The 20,053-nt window shown below is 38.2% G+C and overlaps 2 protein-coding genes across 2 annotated transcripts; both read left to right on the top strand.

Moving 5' to 3' along the window:
* Window positions 1-1,518: 1,518 nt before the first annotated feature.
* On the top strand, window positions 1,519-10,348 carry LOC127644689 (DNA-directed RNA polymerase II subunit RPB1-like). The gene is made up of 5 exons (XM_052128001.1): window positions 1,519-1,686; window positions 2,591-2,884; window positions 6,922-7,200; window positions 8,100-8,266; window positions 8,798-10,348. Exons 1-5 carry the CDS (start codon window positions 1,623-1,625, stop codon window positions 8,840-8,842), a joined length of 849 nt encoding a protein of 282 aa, XP_051983961.1. The 5' UTR covers window positions 1,519-1,622; the 3' UTR covers window positions 8,843-10,348.
* Window positions 10,349-18,098: 7,750 nt separating this feature from the next.
* On the top strand, window positions 18,099-19,928 carry LOC127645322 (guanine nucleotide-binding protein G(I)/G(S)/G(O) subunit gamma-5-like). The gene is made up of 3 exons (XM_052128902.1): window positions 18,099-18,245; window positions 18,682-18,841; window positions 18,926-19,928. Exons 1-2 carry the CDS (start codon window positions 18,165-18,167, stop codon window positions 18,805-18,807), a joined length of 207 nt encoding a protein of 68 aa, XP_051984862.1. The 5' UTR covers window positions 18,099-18,164; the 3' UTR covers window positions 18,808-18,841; window positions 18,926-19,928.
* The last annotated feature ends 125 nt before the right edge of the window (window positions 19,929-20,053 follow it).

The raw sequence follows: 20,053 nt of genomic DNA, 5'->3' as shown, positions 1-20,053 counted from the left end.
AAACTGACCAAGATCGAACACATAGAATACTTTGATCAGATGATGTGAGGGTTTGGTGGTCTCCCTTAGGCAGTTCCAGCTGCCCTCCGGTTGCCGTGCTGTAGCAACTCCCCCCTCCTTGAGGCTGGATCTACCACAACGCCATGTTTCCACATGTGACCTGAATGGCCCATGTGATGTATTCGCCACTTTACCTCCCCATCCCTGAGCAGGTGTGGTCTCCGCAGGGTCTTTTTCCCCTGAAAGAATAGGAAACTGGGTAAGACCCCCTTCCCACGATGCATGTAAGGGCCCCATCCGTTTGGCTCTATGCGAGAGACATAGAGAGAAGAGGCCCGGCTAGGCTCGGCCCATTCCCAGGTTGGCAAGCGTCACCTTGTTCCCCTGCTTAGGGTAACCAAAAGGATTCCGACGACTTTTTATGGGGCATTGGGGAAGGGTACGTGCAGTCTGACACAACTGATCGCCTTTGCACACAAAATAGTGACAGACGGGGAATGTCTAGGTTACGAATGTAACCTCCGTTCCCTGATGGAGGGAACGAGACATTGTGTCCTCCCGGCCATGTCGCTGAGCCGAGCCACTGTAGTGGCCGGACCATTTCCGGCTCCTCAGAAAATCCCTGAATGAACTCGACGGATTTCTCCGCTTTTATACCCGTATGTCCGGGACGGGGTATGCCAATACTGTCTGCCTAATTCCCATTGGCCTTTTTTCATATCAGAGGCATATTCGGCGCTCAAGAGAGACCCCTAGTGTCGCTTCTTCGACACAACGTCTCGTTCCCTCCATCAGGGAACGGAGGTAACATTCGTAACCTAGACGTTTTTCAACAACAGGCATTAAAAATTTAAAAATATATCATATAAAAACATTAAAAAGTAATGAATGCAAAATGAAACTACTTAAATATCTGACACTCTTTACTGTGTGATTATTAGATATACATTAATACTGATTTGATGAAGAATGCCTATAACAGACAGCATGCAGTTTATAGACATTTAAACATCACTCAGATCTAACACTTTGAAGAATTTGTCCCATCTCGTCAAGACAGCACAGATTGAATCCTGTCTGTTTACACTCTTGTGTTCACATTAATTTCGCCTAAAGATGGGTATTTTGAATAAGAACAGAGTCTCGTGCAGGAGCGCACGTGCAGACACACGCATGAGCGTTTAAAAGCAGCCGGCTGAAATCAAACATCTCACGGGTAGCGAATTAGATAGATAGGTAATGCCGGTATAGCATCGGTCGGTGGCTATTAAAATATTAGGTCTGACGGACGCTCAACCGGCATAGGCTACACGTGGGTCGCAATAAATAACGGTAGACGTCACAATTAATTTGACACGATTATATTTGATTAATTGATTCCTTTGCATTGGAACAGTCTTGAAGCATGCTCTAATATACGCCGTTATTCAAACCAAAGTTTGCTTACGTCACGAGCATTCAACCACACCCCGCTCCCAAAGAACAGAAGCCTGGGGATATTTTTAGCGCTGATGAAGTCCGCTGTCATCTAGCGTAACGGAAAGATCATCCCGGGAGTCGAGCGACAGCTAGCGAATCTACACGGTGCTCGCGCTCGCTCGCTAAGCGTCGCTTTATTCAACATGAGGACTGAACGGGGTTTAATTATATGGACTTCGATGCTTCTTCATATGTATTTGGTAAAAGGTGAGCAGTGATTTACATTTACTTTATGCTTTCAACGTGGATATTCTCCAGTCTCCAGTTGTCGTTACAGTCTCTGCGGGCTTTGTCTTGCTCGCGTTGTTATTCATGTGTCTTTATTAACTTTATGCACTTAAAAACAGGCTATTTGTTTGCAAAGATTACATCACTTTGCCTATGATGAGAAATTAATTGAAGAAAAGGGCATCCATCCATCAACACTTATTCTGTTATTTTTAAAGTATGTAATCATTGAAAAATATACAGTACTATGTTACAAAGAACGAAAAGATGAATACACTTGTGAAGAAAAAAAGAACAATGTTTTTTTTTTCAACTGAAACACTTTTGTCTCTAATTCACCAGTTTCATTTATTTATTTATAGTCCTCCCCTATAAAGTGCTAATTGGATTCCTGAGGAGAGATCTTGGTTCTCGGTGTTAATTTCATGCTAAAACTTTCAGGAGTGTTAATGAGCAAGTACCCCCCCTCTCTCTCACTCTCTCATTTGCATTCTCAAACATCTGTGCAAAATTGCAGTCGATCTGGTTCATTTGTTTCTCCGCAGCTTCTTGACAAATAAAGGTCACATGTACTTTGTTCTGTGGGTTCTGTGACCATTACCCAACTGTTCACATCCGGTCTGGAACACCCACATACCCAATTCAGTATGAGAACACAGCTTTCTTCCTGTGGCTTCAACTAAATCAAATAAGCACTTCATATTTTTATATACAATAGAATAAAATACATATTTCTTAATTTCCTTTTTTAATGTTTTGGGTCATGTTGTAAATCTTGTTTATTTTGATGATAAAAAATTGCAATTAGAAGTTTTATGGCCATTTTTGTTTAATAAATTAATTTGTAATTTATTTTGGGTTTACTTCTGTAATTCTCCCCTAGGCCAAACGTCAGACTCGGCCCAAGACTTGATCACCTCTCTGAATGAAGTCATTTCTAATGATCGTGTGACTTCCAAAAGTGTCATTTTGGAATCACGACTCACTTCAACCTATCAAGACGTCTCGTCTCCTCCGACGGAGTTCTCAAACCCTAATGTCACACCTACTGTTCCTCCATCACAGCCAAGCGAAGACAGCACGGTGCACAGTGACACCTCTTATTCACCAGCTATCTCACAAACACCTGCATCACAAGATGTCACCACCCTCAACATGGAGAAAACCTCAGTACCAGGCAAGAGTAATGAGATTAAACCAAATCTCATTTTAAAGGCAATCAGTAATTTATCAGTCTAAGGTTCGCAAACAAACTTATTACCAATCGCTTTAAGAATAACAACAACATGTCACAGTGTACGGCTGCATAATTGTTTTTTTGCACTAATAAGCTGAATACATACTATCGAAACATTACTCTGTTTGAGTATCCTGACCATGAATTACCGAAATGTAGGATGGCAAGGGGTCATTTGTATGAGGAACTGTCATGAGGAAATCAATAACTGATTGGAAGCTTTATTAATATTCAGCAGGAAAGTTGTACCTGATTGGTCAGTAAAACTAGAACCCCGCCCTAACCCTAAATGTTTTGGAACACGGTGGCAAAAGAAAACGATTGCAGTGTAAATGTCGATAGTGGTGAATGGGAGACCACACCAAATATATTTTTTGCTTACCCATTTGCTCCAATAATCAAAAGAATTACGCCGCTGTTACGTTTCCACAACTTTCTAAATGAAGAAAAAAATGAGAGAGTGATGGATTACGACAAAAATGTCAAACTCCAGGGTAATAAAATACAATGCATAAATTGATACTAAATAATAAAAATAAATGCAAAATAAAATGGCAAATAAAAAAAAAGATTGGTTGATTTACGGTACAAAACAAGGCAGAAACGTATCATCACAGACTGTGAAAATGGTCCACTAGAAAAGATACAATACAAACAAACCCGACAGGAACCAGAAGGATGATTGAACAGGGCAAAGGGCACGAGACAATCTGGCACAAAACAGTACGCAAAGGGACAATAAAAAAGGATTGCAATCAAGAGAAAATAGAAAGCAGGTGCAACAGATGATGAGCGGTAATCATCATGGAGGGTGTGCTGTCAAATGCACTGTCAAAACAAAACACACAAGGAGGTGGGGAAACAAAGACAAGGAGAACAGCAGCAGATCACTCCACAACCCTGACACAGACCTTATTCACACTAGCGCCATCTTTGATTTTTAATGGGAATGACAACGAGGCCATTACAGACTCTTCAATGGGCTTAACTGCAGTTTAAAGTATTTTTGAATCGTTCCTTGGATAAAACCTTCATAAAATATCTGTCTAAGAACATTCAGTATACAAAAAAGATGTGATCTAGGAGCTTTATACTGTTCGTGCCATTGAAGAGATGTTTAGTGTAATCATATGAAGGTAACTCAGTAGCAAAACTTGAGAGCTTGCATATTTGGATTTGAGAACTTGTACAATAAATATTAGTGCTCTAGTTGAATGTTGCAATCTGCACTCAAAGACAAGCTTGTGTTCTGAATTCACAATTGCAGACAAATAGTCACAAATGTGTAAAATGACATTCACATAAATACAACTACAGACACAAATGTGTATTACACATTACATTACACTTTGTAATTTTTTGCAGTACAACCACAAATTGGCACTTATAACCTCTCAAATATGTCACTGTAACTTCAAATTGTCACGCCTTGACCTTTTGCGAAAAACCCGTAGCATACTTATGCGAGAGAGCAAGACCAATGTTTGGCGGGGAGGGGGTAATGAAGTCATTTTATTGGTTGATGCCTTGCCAAAGAAATGGGACATGTTGTACATGATGGCATCATTCCACAGCACCAGCCCATTCCATTTTGTTTAGGGCAAAGCAGAGCCGGTCATTGCGATGCAGCGATCTAACAATCCAAAGGTACATTTTTTAAGAGTTTATTAAATAGTATTAAGAAAAATTTTGTAAAACTCCCACACTTATCAGTAGGTTTTGCTTCACTGATATAATAACATTATATTATTGATGAAGACCACTTTCCACTCAACAATGTATAGTTTTACCAGGTATCAAATTATTGTACAGTTGTCCATTAGTGTGATGTCCTAATAACCAACATAATTAATTATTCTATTAGCTGAAGCAAGTTCGCTAATGCTGAACAATATTTAAGGGAAGATGTACAGTCAGCCATTCATTATCTTACAAATAAACCACAACATGGGGGCCTGGGTAGCTCAGCAAGTATTGACGCTGACCACCACCCCTGGAGTCACAAGTTTGAATCCAGGGTGTGCTGAGTGACTCCAGCCAGGTCTCCTAAGCAACCAAATTGGCCCGGTTGCTAGGGAGGGTAGAGTCACATGGGGTAACCTTTTTGTGGTCACGATTAGTGGTTCTCACTCTCAATGAGGCGTATGGTAAGTTGTGAGTAATGCCAAAAACACTATGCCAATGGTGTAGTGTGTCCGAATCCTCAGTATTCATAAAACAGTAAGCAGGAAATAACTGGATGACCTAGTTTTCCAGTGAGATTCTTAAGTGTGGATCAACTGGACACTTTACTATCCCATATTAATAAAAAAATGGTGAACCACGAGTCTGACAGCTCTTCTCAACCGTGAGTGATATATATACCAAGAAAGTTATACCTTGTGCTTAAATAGTGCATGTTCAAAGGGGTCATGACATGCCTTTTTTATTATTTCAAAATGTTCCTTGAGGTTCACTTATAATATAAGTTTTTGCACAAAAAAAAAATAGTCATACATTTGTAAAACATGATAATTTTCACCCTCATTCAGACCCTCTGTCAGAAACCCTCACTTTTGGTGCTGCTCTCCTTTAAGACTTGACAGTAAACACCCACTGTTATGATTGGCTCTCTGCTCTTGATTGACCTGCTCTCTCATTGCCATCTCACGGCTCACCGCCACTGGGTGGAGCTACTGAAGTGATAAGGTAAGGTAGGCGTTGATGTGTTTTTGTAGAGGCGGTCAGATGCATGTGTTTACCACACTCTGACATCACAATGTGGAGAAATTAGTCAATGAGTCGTTTTGGCTGCTTGGTTTCAACAAATGCTCTTTCTGCAGTGAGAAGGAAGTTTTTAGTTCTGAAACTTACAGTATGTTTTTAGAGTACAATGAACCCTTAACATGTTAAAAGATCAAGGAAAATGTTATTCCTCATGTCATAACCCATTAACTAAATCAGAGTTTATTATTTTTACAGTTATTGTTATTACATCATATATATGGGTCACTGGTCAAGATGCACATCACAAAGTATGTCAGGACTCTATTCGTACTACTTGCATTCTTTCCTAAAGAATGTACTGTTTTACCAGACGAGAGGTGCGTCCTTCATCAAATATAGTACATATTTTGACAGTACTCAATTTCAGAGACAGGGATGGACTAAGAGTCACAAAACTCTCATTTTTATTTCATTGAATCTTTATATTGCTGTTGTCATTGTATCCACCATTGGCCACCCAGCACTCTAGATATTGGCTTTGGCATCAGCCATTGAAAAACACAGCCCAAGATGCTGGTAAAGATGGTAGCATTGTTTGTAAATGTATTGTTGCTGTATTTGCTAAGTGCTTTGAGGAAACTGGGTTTGCTGCATATTGCTGTAGCCATTGTATGGACACAATGATGCAAGTTTCATAAGCTGACATTTGCGTCCTTCTTGAATAGTGTGAGTGCATTCATGTGGGTGTATATCGCTTTGCTCCACTTTAAAGATAGCACACTGGGCTTACGGATAGTATGAATAAGGCCTGAACTCATGAGGCTCTCAGGGAAAGTGCCGGTCAACATTCCACACACTTTATCAGACGTCTGTCCATAAATAATGGCTGCATGGAACATGACTGTGTTTGCAAATAATATCCTTCTCCCATGCAGCCATTACACTGAAAGTGTATCTATATTTAGGGCAGCTAAATGTCTATTTATTGGTGTAGTGCACAATATGCCAGATCTTACATTTATGACAGTTTAGACCACCCTAGCAACCACCTAGTCAGGCCAACTCCAACATTGTGATGGTGAGTTTTTCATGAGAAAACACCGTTCACAGAAAATGTTCAAATCTAGTTATAATATGCTTGTTTTCCCACAAGTGCTCTTATATTTAATTTCTTTCCTTGTAAGTTCAAACTTTCTTTCTTCACAGAGTTTTATTCACACTTTTGGTATTTGTTGTGTTTTTGTATTTTTTGTCTCATTTCTCTCATGCAGCCTCTTCTGTAAGTAGCACAACGGTTTCTGATGTCAGGAGCACCGTTTCAGAATCAGTAGTCACCACACGTCCTGCAACATCCATCAGTCCAGGTGAAGGACATCAGACCTTCTCTCCTCTAACCAGCAGTGTGTCCCAGACAACTCAAGCAGCTCTGCCAGTCACCCTGTCTTATCCTGCACCATCTCAGTTTGCCCTGACCAGTAGTTCAAATGTCACAGGCCCTTCTTCACTGGAACACCAGGATGTGCCCTCTGAACTGGATGTGGGGGATGAAGGTGTGTGATGAATGGTTCTCATTAAGGAACAATACTGTTATGTACCAATCCATGTTTCTTTTTCCTCAGTGGTGCTAAGAAATCAGGATTAGAATGGACTGACTGAGGAAGTGACCGATCACAAGTTGCCAAGTAACTAAAGCCATTTTACCAGAACGGTTCTCTGTCCTGGGTATGGTTAGCTAACCATTCTAGGAACAGTTTGTAATCATAATGTACCAAACCGTACTCAAATGGAATTGCGACTGGAACCGTTGCTCAGAACCGTTCTGCCCAGTAGTGGAAAATTGCTTATAGATGTGAATGCTTATGCACCTCAGTATTCAAGGGGTGAAAGGGTTACTTTCAAATGTCTATGCCATTAAACTGGATGTGTTATGATTCAGGTAGCTAGATATTAACATGTCAACAGAACATGCTTTGCAAGATTTTCTTCAGTGTTTGACCTAAAAGTTCAACACTTGTCTTGCGGCAACACTAAGAATGCAATGTGCACTTGCGTTGCATTGTAAAATGTTTTGACATATTTCAGAACAACGTTCACTATGTGTGTTAACATTCACATACTTATGAAGAGTATGTTTTAGGCCTAACATAAATGTATTATCTACATATAACAAATTGATTTTCTTCTCAATATTCAGTCCATTTTGAGTTGTGTCTTTGGCTTAAAAAACTTGTGTGACAGTAGAAGAGTCTACTGTATGTTTTGGCCATACTGCATCTCATAAGCACAATCACCAACGATAATTTGATTAGTTTGTCTTGTTAATACTGTAATTGCCTCTGTGGTCTGTGCATGGCTCCATTATGTTCCTTGAGTAGGCTACATGATGTTCCTTCAGTTTTATTATTTCCTGTGATAGTGATAATTAATTTCTACTCCATTCACCTTCCAGAATCAAACAAAGTTCAACACGGTCCCACCTCCCCTGTGGACCCCCTGTTTGCCACTCTATTCTCCATTTTCATTATTTGCACCGCCATGGTCTCGGCCGTGCTCTTTCTCAGATCTCGCCAACGCAGTGAGCATCCAGAGTTCCATCGGCTTCAAGACCTCCCCATGGTGAGTTTCACAGCTGGATTATGTGTTTTACAGCAGTGCTTCCCAAAATTGGGCATTAGGTCTGTTCTAATAGGGTCACAGAGAGCAGGAAAATGATGCTTAAAGCAAATAATAAAATGCAACTAATCATAAAATCGTGCATATCTAAGATAGCAAAAATCTGTCACCTGCTTACCAAAAATACTGCTTATATTACGTGTTGGCTCGCCACTTGATGTCCATTGTAAAATCTGGGTCTTGAAGCGCAACCCATTGAGAACTGCTGTCTTTGTATATTTCTATATTTCTGTGCTTGGCATTTGGTAAGCAAGTACATATAAAGTATTTGAAACTTACTGACAATATTATAGATCATGAGACATGATATTACTTATTGTCTTTTGCATATTTTGCTAAACCATTAAATACTAAAGACTGTAATTAAGTGCTGTTCTCAATTTGGCCTGGCTCTTTGGAAATTATAAAAGCAGAGAACGCTTTCGATCCAAGTTCTTACGTCAAAAATAAAACATCTGATTTGCTTTTCTACAGGATGATCTCCTAGAAGACACACCATTGTCAAGATACACCTATTAGCAAGAGAGAACTCTTGCCAGTGTTTCATAATTTGATCCTTCAGGCACCCAGTTTTACTGTTGATTGTAAATCCATTTCCAACATCCAACTGATTATGAGCTTTGATGGTTCTCGGGAAGTTTGTGGAGAAACAGTCTTGATGATAAGTTTGCATAATAATAGGATAACATTTGGTATGCATAATATAGGAAAAAAATGTGATGTCCCCTTGGGCTTAATGAAATGCAGACAGCAAAAACATAAATCTGAGATACCTGAGGACTGATATATCGTCTTGAGAATAAAAACTATTAGTATTTCCAGAGTTTTAATATTAGTAATGATAGAGCTTGATGTTGGCTTGAGATACTGTTCTCTTGAACATCTTTTTCCTTTTTTAGCGACTATAATTGTTCAGTTGCATAGGGAGTTGCTCAACATCATGCAACCATTCTTTTGGTTAATTCATTTGTTTTTTAAAGTAAAAAAAATCATTTTTTTTCTACACAAGCAAATAATACCAAATTTTTATTCTTTTCAGAGTTTTCAGCATTTTAGAGACTATTGGCGAAACTTCCCTGTTTTTAGTGTAAATGCCTCTGAACTTTTGCACTGTTAGAGCTATGATACTGTACTGAGAAAAAACTTTTCTTTTTCTTTCTTTTTTTTTACATGAAAGTGTTTTACAGAATTACGAAATATTTAGGGTTAAATTGAATTGTGATTTTGGCATTTTTGACAAAGCTGATTGTCTTGACTTCTTATGAAGGTTTAACTTGATATTTATTTTAGTATATTCACTTCTGTCTTGTATTTGTGGTAAACCTAGTGCCTAATGTTCTTTGTGCCAAAACTGACTTACAGTAAATTAACTGGTAAATATATATTGCACAGTTGTGTTGTTGAGATTAACCTGTAAAGAGACGGTTTGTAATTAAAGAAGAACATTTTTTTGTGATGCTTCATGCTGTATCACATTTACACAAGTTCAATAACATGTGTACATGTTAAAGTACTCAATGGGTAAAATTGGGGATGCAGTATATACAAATATGAATTATATTAAAAGGTGAACTCAGTAATTTTTTGATATATATTTCGAAGTGTCTTACACTGACACCTAGTGGCCTGGGTGCTGCATCATTCAAACAGTACTTTTCAGTTACCAATGTAATATAAATTCACTATGCACAATAAACCAGGATTCATTTAATGCACGAATGAAAGTGTCCAATAACAGGGCAGTAACTGAGATTAAGTGAATAGAATTCGGCCGGTCATGTGATTCTAAACTGGCATCCCCCATGTGAGCACCCCTGCCCCATGTAGAATAAAAGAGCTTTTATAAAGTCACTGATATGACTGAACTCTTCATCTCACATGAGTGGTCATGATTTCATGCAAATGTTTAAAAATAACTATACAATCATTTAGAAGTAAATCTTTTTTAATGAGGAAGAAATCGTGAAACATTACATTATGTGGGGCATATTTAGAATTTTTTTTTTTATGAAGGGTCAATTACAAATTATTAAACTTTATTGCCTAGAAATAGCAACATAATGCTGAATTCATGCATGCGCAAAATTACTGTATTTAAAAATCTTTTCTTATTATAGTAAAAGAGATAAATATAAAGTGTGGAACAGAATAATGGATGTAAAATAGTTACATAACAGAGAACAACATTCAGTATTATAATAATATCAAAAAGAATATTATAATAAAATGTAATCACAATCATTTAGAAATATTAAAACCTGCATAAATAAACAAAAGTTATATTTCATTCTTAAAAAGTTTTAGATGTATTTAGCTTTATCACAGAGTACAAAATATCACAACAAAATTGTGTTGAAGCTATGTTGTTACCCCAGTTACATTTATTTTGTTAGGTTTATTCAATGAATTAACCTGAACACTGATTTAATATGTGAATATGTATCATCATACCAGTTTTGTCTGAGAACGATGGCAGGATATCATCAACAGCTTGACATGATGTCACCAAACGGCTCATGCTGTCATACTGTGACCTGTTTTGCAGCTCTTTTCTCATTAAACACAAAACCAAGCCAGCACAAAACTTATTAAGATATTTATTAGAAGTGTGGCTGCACCTAATCTAAAATGTTGTTGCTCATTGAAAGACCTCACGTAAAAAGCCAAAATCCCAATTACATTTTTCATTAAATGTAATAGATTTTTTTCACAATAACAAGAATCAGACCTCATTGTATGATGAAATGGTACAGCCTCTATCACCATCTAACCTGGCAGTGCCCAAAAGATTTGGGCAACAATTCTGCGGCTGGCCTGAGGAGGCAGCAGTGAGTGAAAGGCCTTGAACAGAAGAAAACAAGACATTAGAAATGCTTTTATAGACACATGCGTTCAATGTTATTCAACGAATTAACACTGAATACACTCAAAGATCCTTTAAGGTAAGTCAGGTCACTCATCAACCACAATCATAACCATACCTGCCCACATCGGATTGTGAAATATAGGTTGATAGAGACGTGGTTTGAATGTGCGAGGAACTGTAGCCGGTGGAGTTTCTGGTGACCCCTAGGGCCATGTTTCCTCACCACTGCCACGGCTTTCAGTCCTCACTCCTCACCTTTCAGAGATATTTGCTGTTTTGAAAGCATAATCGGTCACTTGTGATTGTGAAGAGCCATGATTAATGTGCAGAAGTGAGTGATATTTATACATGTTAAGGGTCTTTCATATGACTCACGTCAGCGCTGCAGTTGTTTATGAAGTGACGTCACTTTACACAAGTGTTTTTCTCACACATGTTTTTGCTTCACCAATAATGTCCTTGAGTACGAAGCAACAAGAAATATGAAAAAACTGTCCAAATTTGTGAAGAGACATTGAATGTCTCATGATTTCTTTTAATTAAATATTACCTTATTGATTATGTATATCAGAGACCCCAGTTATTGAACTAATTTAAATTCACCAACAAAACGCTTCGACCTAAACATAAACGAGTCCTTTTTATTACTTTCTGATATCAAAACAACTGCAAGCTTTTCTCTCTTCCAAATAAACGTTTTCATTGTTTATTGTGAACACATCCTGTTATTTACATGGCAAACTTGTAAAATCTCCCCTCTGTGACGCTTTCTGCAACTCTTGTCATGTGGAGGGTCGATGAGCGGACTCAAAGTGATTCACTGACTCACTAACGGCACATAACATTTGTCGCCACCTAGTGACATTTCCAGAAGGGGTCACTGAACAAATCAGTTCATATAATTTAACACATTGGTGAAACAGAAGCAAGCCTCACCAAATAATATTTATTTTTCAGCTATTTCTGCACAGTTGTGAACTTGAATAAACTTGAATCACAAAAATAGCTGGAACTGATGCTTTTAGCTTATTCTTAAAAAAAAAAAACACCTCTGACCTCACACGTAGCCTACCTATGTGACTTGTTTTTTTTGTATAGCTGTATTTCAAACATTACAAGTAAACACGCTACTAAGACCGACAGAAAACATGTTCTTGAAAAGGAAAATATTGACGATGGTTAGCCTGTGTGGGATATAGTGGTGTGCTGTAGAATTTTTTATTTTATTTATGTATACATCTGTGTTGGTTTATATGGATTTTTCATTTATTTTAATTTTATTTTATTTCCTTCACCTTCTTGTCGTTATGACCCAGTGACAGTATTCATACATTGTTGGATCTGTGTAACTTTGTAAATTTTATTGAACATTTATGAATCTTTCTGATTTTAAATAAATAAATTCCAGTTTTAGCATAATGTGTGGACTTTTCAGGTGACCCCTTACCCACCAAATTAAAAATGTCCAACTTATATCAATGTTAAATTAAAATCAGGAATGATTTCGCTGTGACTCACTTCCTGTATTGATTAGATACGGGACGCATAATTTCATATATAACTATGGGACAATCCTGAATTTTATGGGACGGGTGGCAACCCTACATGAAGGTCTAATACATCCTCATGAGAAAAGTGTGGATGCGGGAAATTTTGAGTTTATCTGGAGAAGTTGTCAATCAGGAGTACAGCAGAATGAGGAGAGGAAAAATGGAAGAAACCAGATAAATATCGGGAGTGTTGGCAGGTATGTATTCATAATCTCTCCAGGCAGCTATTTTTAGTCATGCAAGTACAGCTCCAACTAATGGATAATATTACATTCAAATAAAAAAAGGAAATTACTGGTTCCTCAATATCCATTGAAATTTCTGGAATCCTCTCCTTTGGGATGTCCTCCAGACTATACTGAATTGCTGGAACAGGCGATCTAAACACATAAGAAAGCCCATACTCATCGCTGTAGTAATTATTGAGAGCCACCTATTATTGAGCATTTAGTATGTACAGTGTATATAGGGATAACAATTTTTCTCTGGCATCCCCGGTTCCTCCTTTATCTGTCTCCCGCTGATTGGGCAACTCAACGCCGGGTGTGCATCCTCACGGCCCGGCCATGCCCGCCTTCTCGTCACATACCCCCAATGCCTGATTCAAGCTGGGGAAACCTCTGGCCTGACTTATTTCCCCCTCCCTTCCCCTTCAGCCGTTCCGCCACCGGCTGGTCTTTCCCATCCCTGGGAACCTGGGTAGGATGAGGGAGAGCAAAGAGAGAGAAAGAAAAAAAAACCTCTGGTTTCACCATTCGGTCCTCAGACAGCTGTCCGGCGATCCTCCATGACAACGGGCGATGGCACTGGATTTCACCTTCTGGTGGACGGCAGTGACTCCTCCTCCTCCTAGCGGACAGCAGCGGGCTCCTCCTTTTCCTAGCAGACAGCAGCGGGCTCCTCCACCTCCTTGCAGAAGGCAGTGACTCCTCAATCCCCTGGCAGACGGCAGCAGGCTCTTCCGTCCCCTGACGGACGGGAGTGGCTCCTCCGCTTCCTGGTGAACCACTCCAGTACCATCGAACCAATCCTCACCTCGGTATCGCAATCCTGTCATCAGCGAGGGCTTTTTGATGCCGGGTCTTTCTCCAGTCTTGGGTTTCGGCACCAGTGTGGCAGACTCTTGTTCGGTAGAGAAAGGAGGAAGCAGGAACCGAATTAACAATCAACAAGACTTTAATTACAACATAAAACACAGAAATGAAGAACAACAATTGATGAAAATACAAACTGTGTGCGTCTGATGAATCATTGCAAATTATATAATGGAATTAAAAACAATAAAAAAAAAAAAAAAAGATCTGAAGCTGTTAATTCTAAGTACAGAAACCATTTATAATGCAAAATATTCAGATATTTGCAAGTCACTGCAGAGCTTGTTTGGTGCCTTTTGTAGGCTGTGGTTCTCTGATTGGTGGATCTTTCTTTGCTTGATCAGGAATAGTCTAATTCTACACCAGAAATTCAGCTCTTAACCATGATTTTGAAATGATTGAGTTGAAATAATGAGGACTGATGGTTTTGACAGAATCATGTAAAATCTATGAACAACCTCTGAGCTCATGGTCTGTCTTGGTTTATAAGTTAACATTAAAATTAAATGTACATATGCAGAAAATGAAAGGGATTTTTACTTCCTGAACCAGTCTATTGCGCTCTATTGATGATTGTGAAAGGAAATAACACAAGAGTGTTGGCGCAACCTAAGATGCACAACAACCGTGATAGAGCATTTTTTTGTCTGCAAAAGTTTTGGTCCATTCTGTCTGAAGAGAATTTAACATTTTAAATGTGTATATATGCGGCTACTTCTGGGAAGGAAGCAATGATGAGCCTGGATATATTGATGAAGAGTAAGGACATCTCGTTGACAACAAAGATACAAATCGTCAAGGCAACTGTCTTTCCTTTAAAAGTGTATAGATTCGAAAGTTGGACAGCCAAGAAAAAGGATCTTCGAAAGATTTACTTTTTGATCTCTGGTGTTGGAGGAGGATTTTGCGCAGTCCTTGGTCTGCCAGAAAAACAAATCATTCAATTCCAGATCAAATCAAGAAGGAACACTTACTCGAGTCATTTATGATCAACTGAAGTTCAACATATTTTGGGCACATAACGAGGACAGAAACCTTGGAATCCTTGGAAACAGAATCCTTGGAAAAAAACATCATGCTTGGTATGATGGAAGAAAACAGAGAAGAGGATGTCCAATCAAGGTGGTTAGACACTATCAAGAACGATATGAACCAGTTTCCAAGACCTAAAAATAAAATCAATGACTGAGACCAGAGTAAATGTATCCATCGGATCACCAAGAGTCATACACGACTGAACAGATAAAACAACAACAACAACACATATATGGTTATATACTTATGTTAATTTAGTCAACTTTCAGGAGAAAACTTTTAGTGTGTAGATGGCCTCACAGCAAGACAAAGAGCCACAAAAATACTTTAATACTTTAAAGCCTTCAACCCCTCCCAAAAAAGTTTTTGGTTTCTTGAAAGTCACTAAACCTTGCTAAAAATAAAGTCTAAAGTCTAAGTCTCAAGAAGTGTCACTAAACGTACAGGTCTAAAGAGAATGATGTAGTTAGATCTCTTGTTGCCTCTCTCTCAAGTGCTGCTAACTCTTGATCTCTTTCATCAGACACCCTCGGCTCTTCTCTTCTGCCTCTTTATCTCTTTACTCTCTTTCTCTGTCTGTCTCCTGCTGCCTCTCTTCCTCACCTGCAAAAGAGATTCTTTCTCAAACTTAAACCAAAATCCCTCTCATTGGAAAACAGCATAAAACACGACAAAAAAGAAACAGACATAAATCTGTGCAGCATTCTGAGCACTGAAAAATAACTTATTGTTCACCTTCAGTAAAGTGGTCTGGCTGCTCAAGCAAAAGCTCAGTCATGTTAGATTCCTGCATCTCTGCACCTTCAAACTGAGATAGCAAGCATGTTTTGTTGTGCACAAGAATCAACATACAAGGGTTCCCGGGTAGCTCAGCGTGTAAAGACGCTGACTTCCACCCCTGGAGTCGCGAGTTTGAATCCAGGGCGTGCTGAGTGACTCCAGTGAGGTCTCTTAAGCAACCAAATTGGCACGGTTGCTAGGGAGGGTAGAGTCACATGGGATAATCTCCTTGCGGTCACTGTAACGTAGTTCTCGCTCTCAGTGAGGCGCGTGGTGAGTTGTGTGTGTATGCCGCGAAGAATAGTGTGAAGCCTCCACACACGCTATGTCTCCGCAGTAACATGCTCAACAAGCCACGTGATAACATGCGCGGATTGATGTCTCAGACACGGAGGCGACTGAGATTCGTCCTCCGCCACCCGGATTGATCAAGTCACTACACCAACATGAGGACCTAGAGTGCATTGGGAATTGGGCATTCCAAATTGGGGAGAAAAGGGGAGAAGAATAAAAAAATAATCAACTTTCAATATTCAAGACAATAAATGTATGCCATCTGTTGTAAATCCACATTATATGCCACTTCCTTTGCGGTGTTAAGGTTGTTCCACATAGACTGTCTAACCAGGGGGCCCCAGCATAGAGGTGTAAGCCAGTGATTTTGTATATGTGGTGATGATATTGATTGACCGCAGTCAATGGCTCAGGCATGGTGACTGGCTCTCTTTCAGTCAGAGTGATGGACTCTTGACTGGCTTTGATGCCTAGAGGCAAAAATATGAAATTTCAAAGTATGTTAGCCTTCATTAATTTCTGTCTTTTTTTGTTGGGCCGTGCATTTTTCTTTTCTTCTCATTTATTTATTATCACCCAAAGTGCAGATTCCAGTAGCATACAATCTGAAGGTGGTGTTGGTTCTCTTGTGGGCAGCGCTTGCTCTGGTAAAGCTTCTCCTATTTGCTGAGGAAGCTGCCAACCACATGAGCAAACAACACAAGAGCAAAAGACATCACATGGCATGTAAAAAACAATCCTTTGTGTTAAATAGATTGTTAAAAGTTTTATAGATGACATCTAGTTTGTTAAAGAGACATTTGAAATTGTATATATCAGAAAATGAGAGCATTTTTGAAAGTCTAAATTATGCCCACCTGAATGAGGCTGAATGAGGCTGCTTGGACTAGGCACCAGTGTCCATAACTCCAAAGAAGGGATCTCTCATCCATTCTGTCTCATCTAATCGTGCCAGGTCATCAGGGAGCATGTGACTCTGCCTAAATGGAGGGAGGAGGAAGTTGAGGAACAATGAATGTTAATGTCACTCAGAAAAATGTCATCATCGGAAATAAATTGGTTGCAAACTCTGAATTTAAAACTTAAACCAATTACATGGCTATGCACTAGATGTTGTATTGAATATATATTACCATTCAAAAGTTTGGAGTCACTTGCCTGAAATGTTTCTCATAATCTTTAAAATCTTTTGATCTTTAGGTTTATGCTTAAATGTTTGAAATTAGTTTTGTAGCCTAAAATATAATTGTGCCAACTTATTTGATTTCATCACAAAACTAAAATTTATATTACTATATATTTAAAAACAAATATTTTGAAATGGATGACTTGGACCAAATAATTAAGAAAAGCAGCCACTATGTGCCCAACATATAGATGGGAACTCCTTCGATATTGTTTAAAAAGCATCCCAGGGTGATTCCTCAAGAAGAGTACATTTCTGCAAAATCTAGGCAAAGTGTGACTACTTTGAAGATGCTAAAATATAACACAGTTTTGATGTATTTTTGATTTTTTTGGGAATTATGGGAATTATCGCAACATAATTCCCATAGTTCCATTTTTTCTGTTTCAAAAGTATCTTTTTCTTTGCAATTCTTCCCATAAGTCCTGCACCCCTGAGTCGTCTCTGTACATGAAACTGGTGTTGAGCGTTATTCCAAACTTTTGGCCACCAGTGTATATATATATATATATATATATATATATATATATATATATATATATATATATATATATATATATACATACACTGTCGTTCTGAATATACATATACATGTATATACATACACATCGTTCTGAATTTGGACTATTTGCAAAAAAAAAAAGAAAAATATATATATATATATATATATATATATATATTTTTTTTTTTTTCTTTTTTTTTTGCAAATAGTCCAAATTGCTCTTATATGAAGAAACTTACCATATTGTGGAAAAGCACCCAGTCAATTGATTGAGTACAAGAGGATAGAAAACATTGCAAAACATAGAAAAGCTAGAATGCGATTTATTAAACTGAACAGTAGATGACGGCATGTGCTCTTGATACCAGTCCGACATTAAAATAAAAGAAGAAGAAGAAGAAGAATGACTGTCGCCATAGTAGGGTTCGGCGGAAACATTTCACTCGTGTTCTTCCGGATTGAACCAAACCGGAAACTTGCTAGAGTACAGCTTTTGTTTTCGCTGTTGCACATCGTTCTGAAATTGCTGTCATAATGTCGGGCACATCAAATATTGTTGCGATGAAGAAAGTCGTTCAGCAGTTACGCTTTGAAGCAAACATTAACAGAGTAAAGGTTCGTTTTTGTTTTTGAGATTTCGACTGAATCTAGCGAGTTTGCCGCCGGGATAATCTTGGGCGTGGACCTGTAGCCCGTTAGCTTTCCTCAGTTACATTTAAGTAGCATTCATATCCACATAGCTAACTGAATGTAAAAAAGGTTCAGTAACGCTACTAATTATTGATATAAGCCAGGTCTAGCTAGCTAGGCTGGGTAGTTTATGTAGACTAGCTCAACTTAATTGAAATGTGAAGATGTAATCAGAATTTGGCGCATTACTTTTATTGCACATTGTCCAGATTTCATATATTTGTGCAGTCTTGCAGTTGTATTATGTGGTCGTATTTAGCATTGTTCAGTTTGGAAGTTAATCGTGCATGGAAACATTGCCAAACCTCCTTGTTTGTCCAATTCCTAAACTAAAATATTGTGATATTTTGGACAATTCAAGGTTTCTCAGGCGGCTGCGGAGCTCCAGCAGTTTTGCATTCAAAACGCCTTCCAAGATCCTCTTCTCACCGGGGTGTCTTCAAGCACCAACCCCTTTAGGACACAGAAGGTTTGCTCCTTTTTGTGAGGGTCCATGATGGCTTTTTTTGTTGTTGCCATAGGTGAGTATTCTTTTTTGTTAGACTTGGTTAGACTAGAAAATAAACAGTATAAAATTGAAACTAATATTTGAATTGTCTTCTCAGGCTTTTTCCTGTTTCTGTGACCTCTGTACTGGGGAAAAGATGAAAACCACTGCCATGATGTGTGATAGAAACGGCACAAAGCTGTTCACTTGCCAGTCAGTACCTCATGCCATAAACAGACTCGAGAACTGGAAGGATTCACCTTTCTTGCCTTTATTTCAGTTATGGTGCATTTTCCTGTCCATTTTCATTTTTTTAGAGAAGAAACTTAGTTTTTTATATATTCTAACTTGTAATTGACTCTCCCTTCGACAAGCCTATTGTTCTTAAATTTATGCCTTAACAAGTGATAAACAAGCTCCAGTTATGTGGAGGAAAGGCTTTTGTATTTTTATCTGGAACAGCAGAGGGAAATTAGTAATTTATTGTGCCTTTTTAACAGTGTAGTCTTTTTCTATCTTCTCTGCCTTAGGCTTTTTATAACCCAAAATAAACCAGTTGATTTCTACACGTGTCTGTTAGTGTTTTTAATAGTTTTACATTTCTCACTGTGAAGATTTTCTGTGAATAAATGGAGTAATATAAGCACAAAGTAATGATTTTTGAGATGTGTGTGTGTGTGTTGCAACTCACTGCCTGAATAATATTAATAAATGTCTGAACTGCTTTTATTTTCGTATTACCATTGCCCATTAACATTAATATTGCTTAGTGTCTTTCAAAGACTACTTTCTTAAATTTATATTTTGCTCATATAGTATATTTCATAGGCAGTGACCCTTCATTTTAGTCTTTGCTTGTAAAATTACTTTTTTTTTTTTTCACGGGCCATTTATCTGGAAAAGGCAAGAGGGCATGTTCATTTGCGTTGAAAAATTGTGGTAAAATAAAATATATATTTTTCAAAAAGTACTTAAAATTCTAATTTGTGCATACATTGATGAACAATTTCCATATTTTAAAGGTTTACATGGATAAAATGTAACAAAGTTTTCATGTGTACTCAAATTAAAAGCCTATTTACCTGTAACATGACCAAGATCAAATAAACATCCCAATAGAAAACCTATCCATGCGTGCAGGTTGGTTTGGCTTGAAAATATTATAGGTACGGAGAGTTTAATGGGTAGGCTATTGTCACGAATGTCAAATATAAAACTAGCTTTACCGCACTCACAAATACAGGAC

Source organism: Xyrauchen texanus, chromosome 6 (genome assembly GCF_025860055.1).
Source record: "Xyrauchen texanus isolate HMW12.3.18 chromosome 6, RBS_HiC_50CHRs, whole genome shotgun sequence".
In the NCBI taxonomy this organism is placed as follows: Eukaryota; Metazoa; Chordata; class Actinopteri; order Cypriniformes; family Catostomidae; genus Xyrauchen; species Xyrauchen texanus.
The sequence above is the reverse complement of the archived record's forward strand: the minus strand, read 5'-3'. Positions and strand labels throughout refer to the sequence as shown.

Excerpts from the sequence above, each read along its gene's own strand:
- LOC127644689 (XM_052128001.1), top strand. The coding sequence starts at position 1,623 with ATGAGGACTGAACGGGGTTTAATTATATGGACTTCGATGCTTCTTCAT. Across the intron at positions 2,885-6,921 it reads GGAGAAAACCTCAGTACCAG|CCTCTTCTGTAAGTAGCACA; the intron begins GCAAGAGTAATG and ends TCTCTCATGCAG. Across the intron at positions 7,201-8,099 it reads ACTGGATGTGGGGGATGAAG|AATCAAACAAAGTTCAACAC; the intron begins GTGTGTGATGAA and ends TTCACCTTCCAG.
- LOC127645322 (XM_052128902.1), top strand. The coding sequence starts at position 18,165 with ATGTCGGGCACATCAAATATTGTTGCGATGAAGAAAGTCGTTCAGCAG. Across the intron at positions 18,246-18,681 it reads CAAACATTAACAGAGTAAAG|GTTTCTCAGGCGGCTGCGGA; the intron begins GTTCGTTTTTGT and ends GGACAATTCAAG.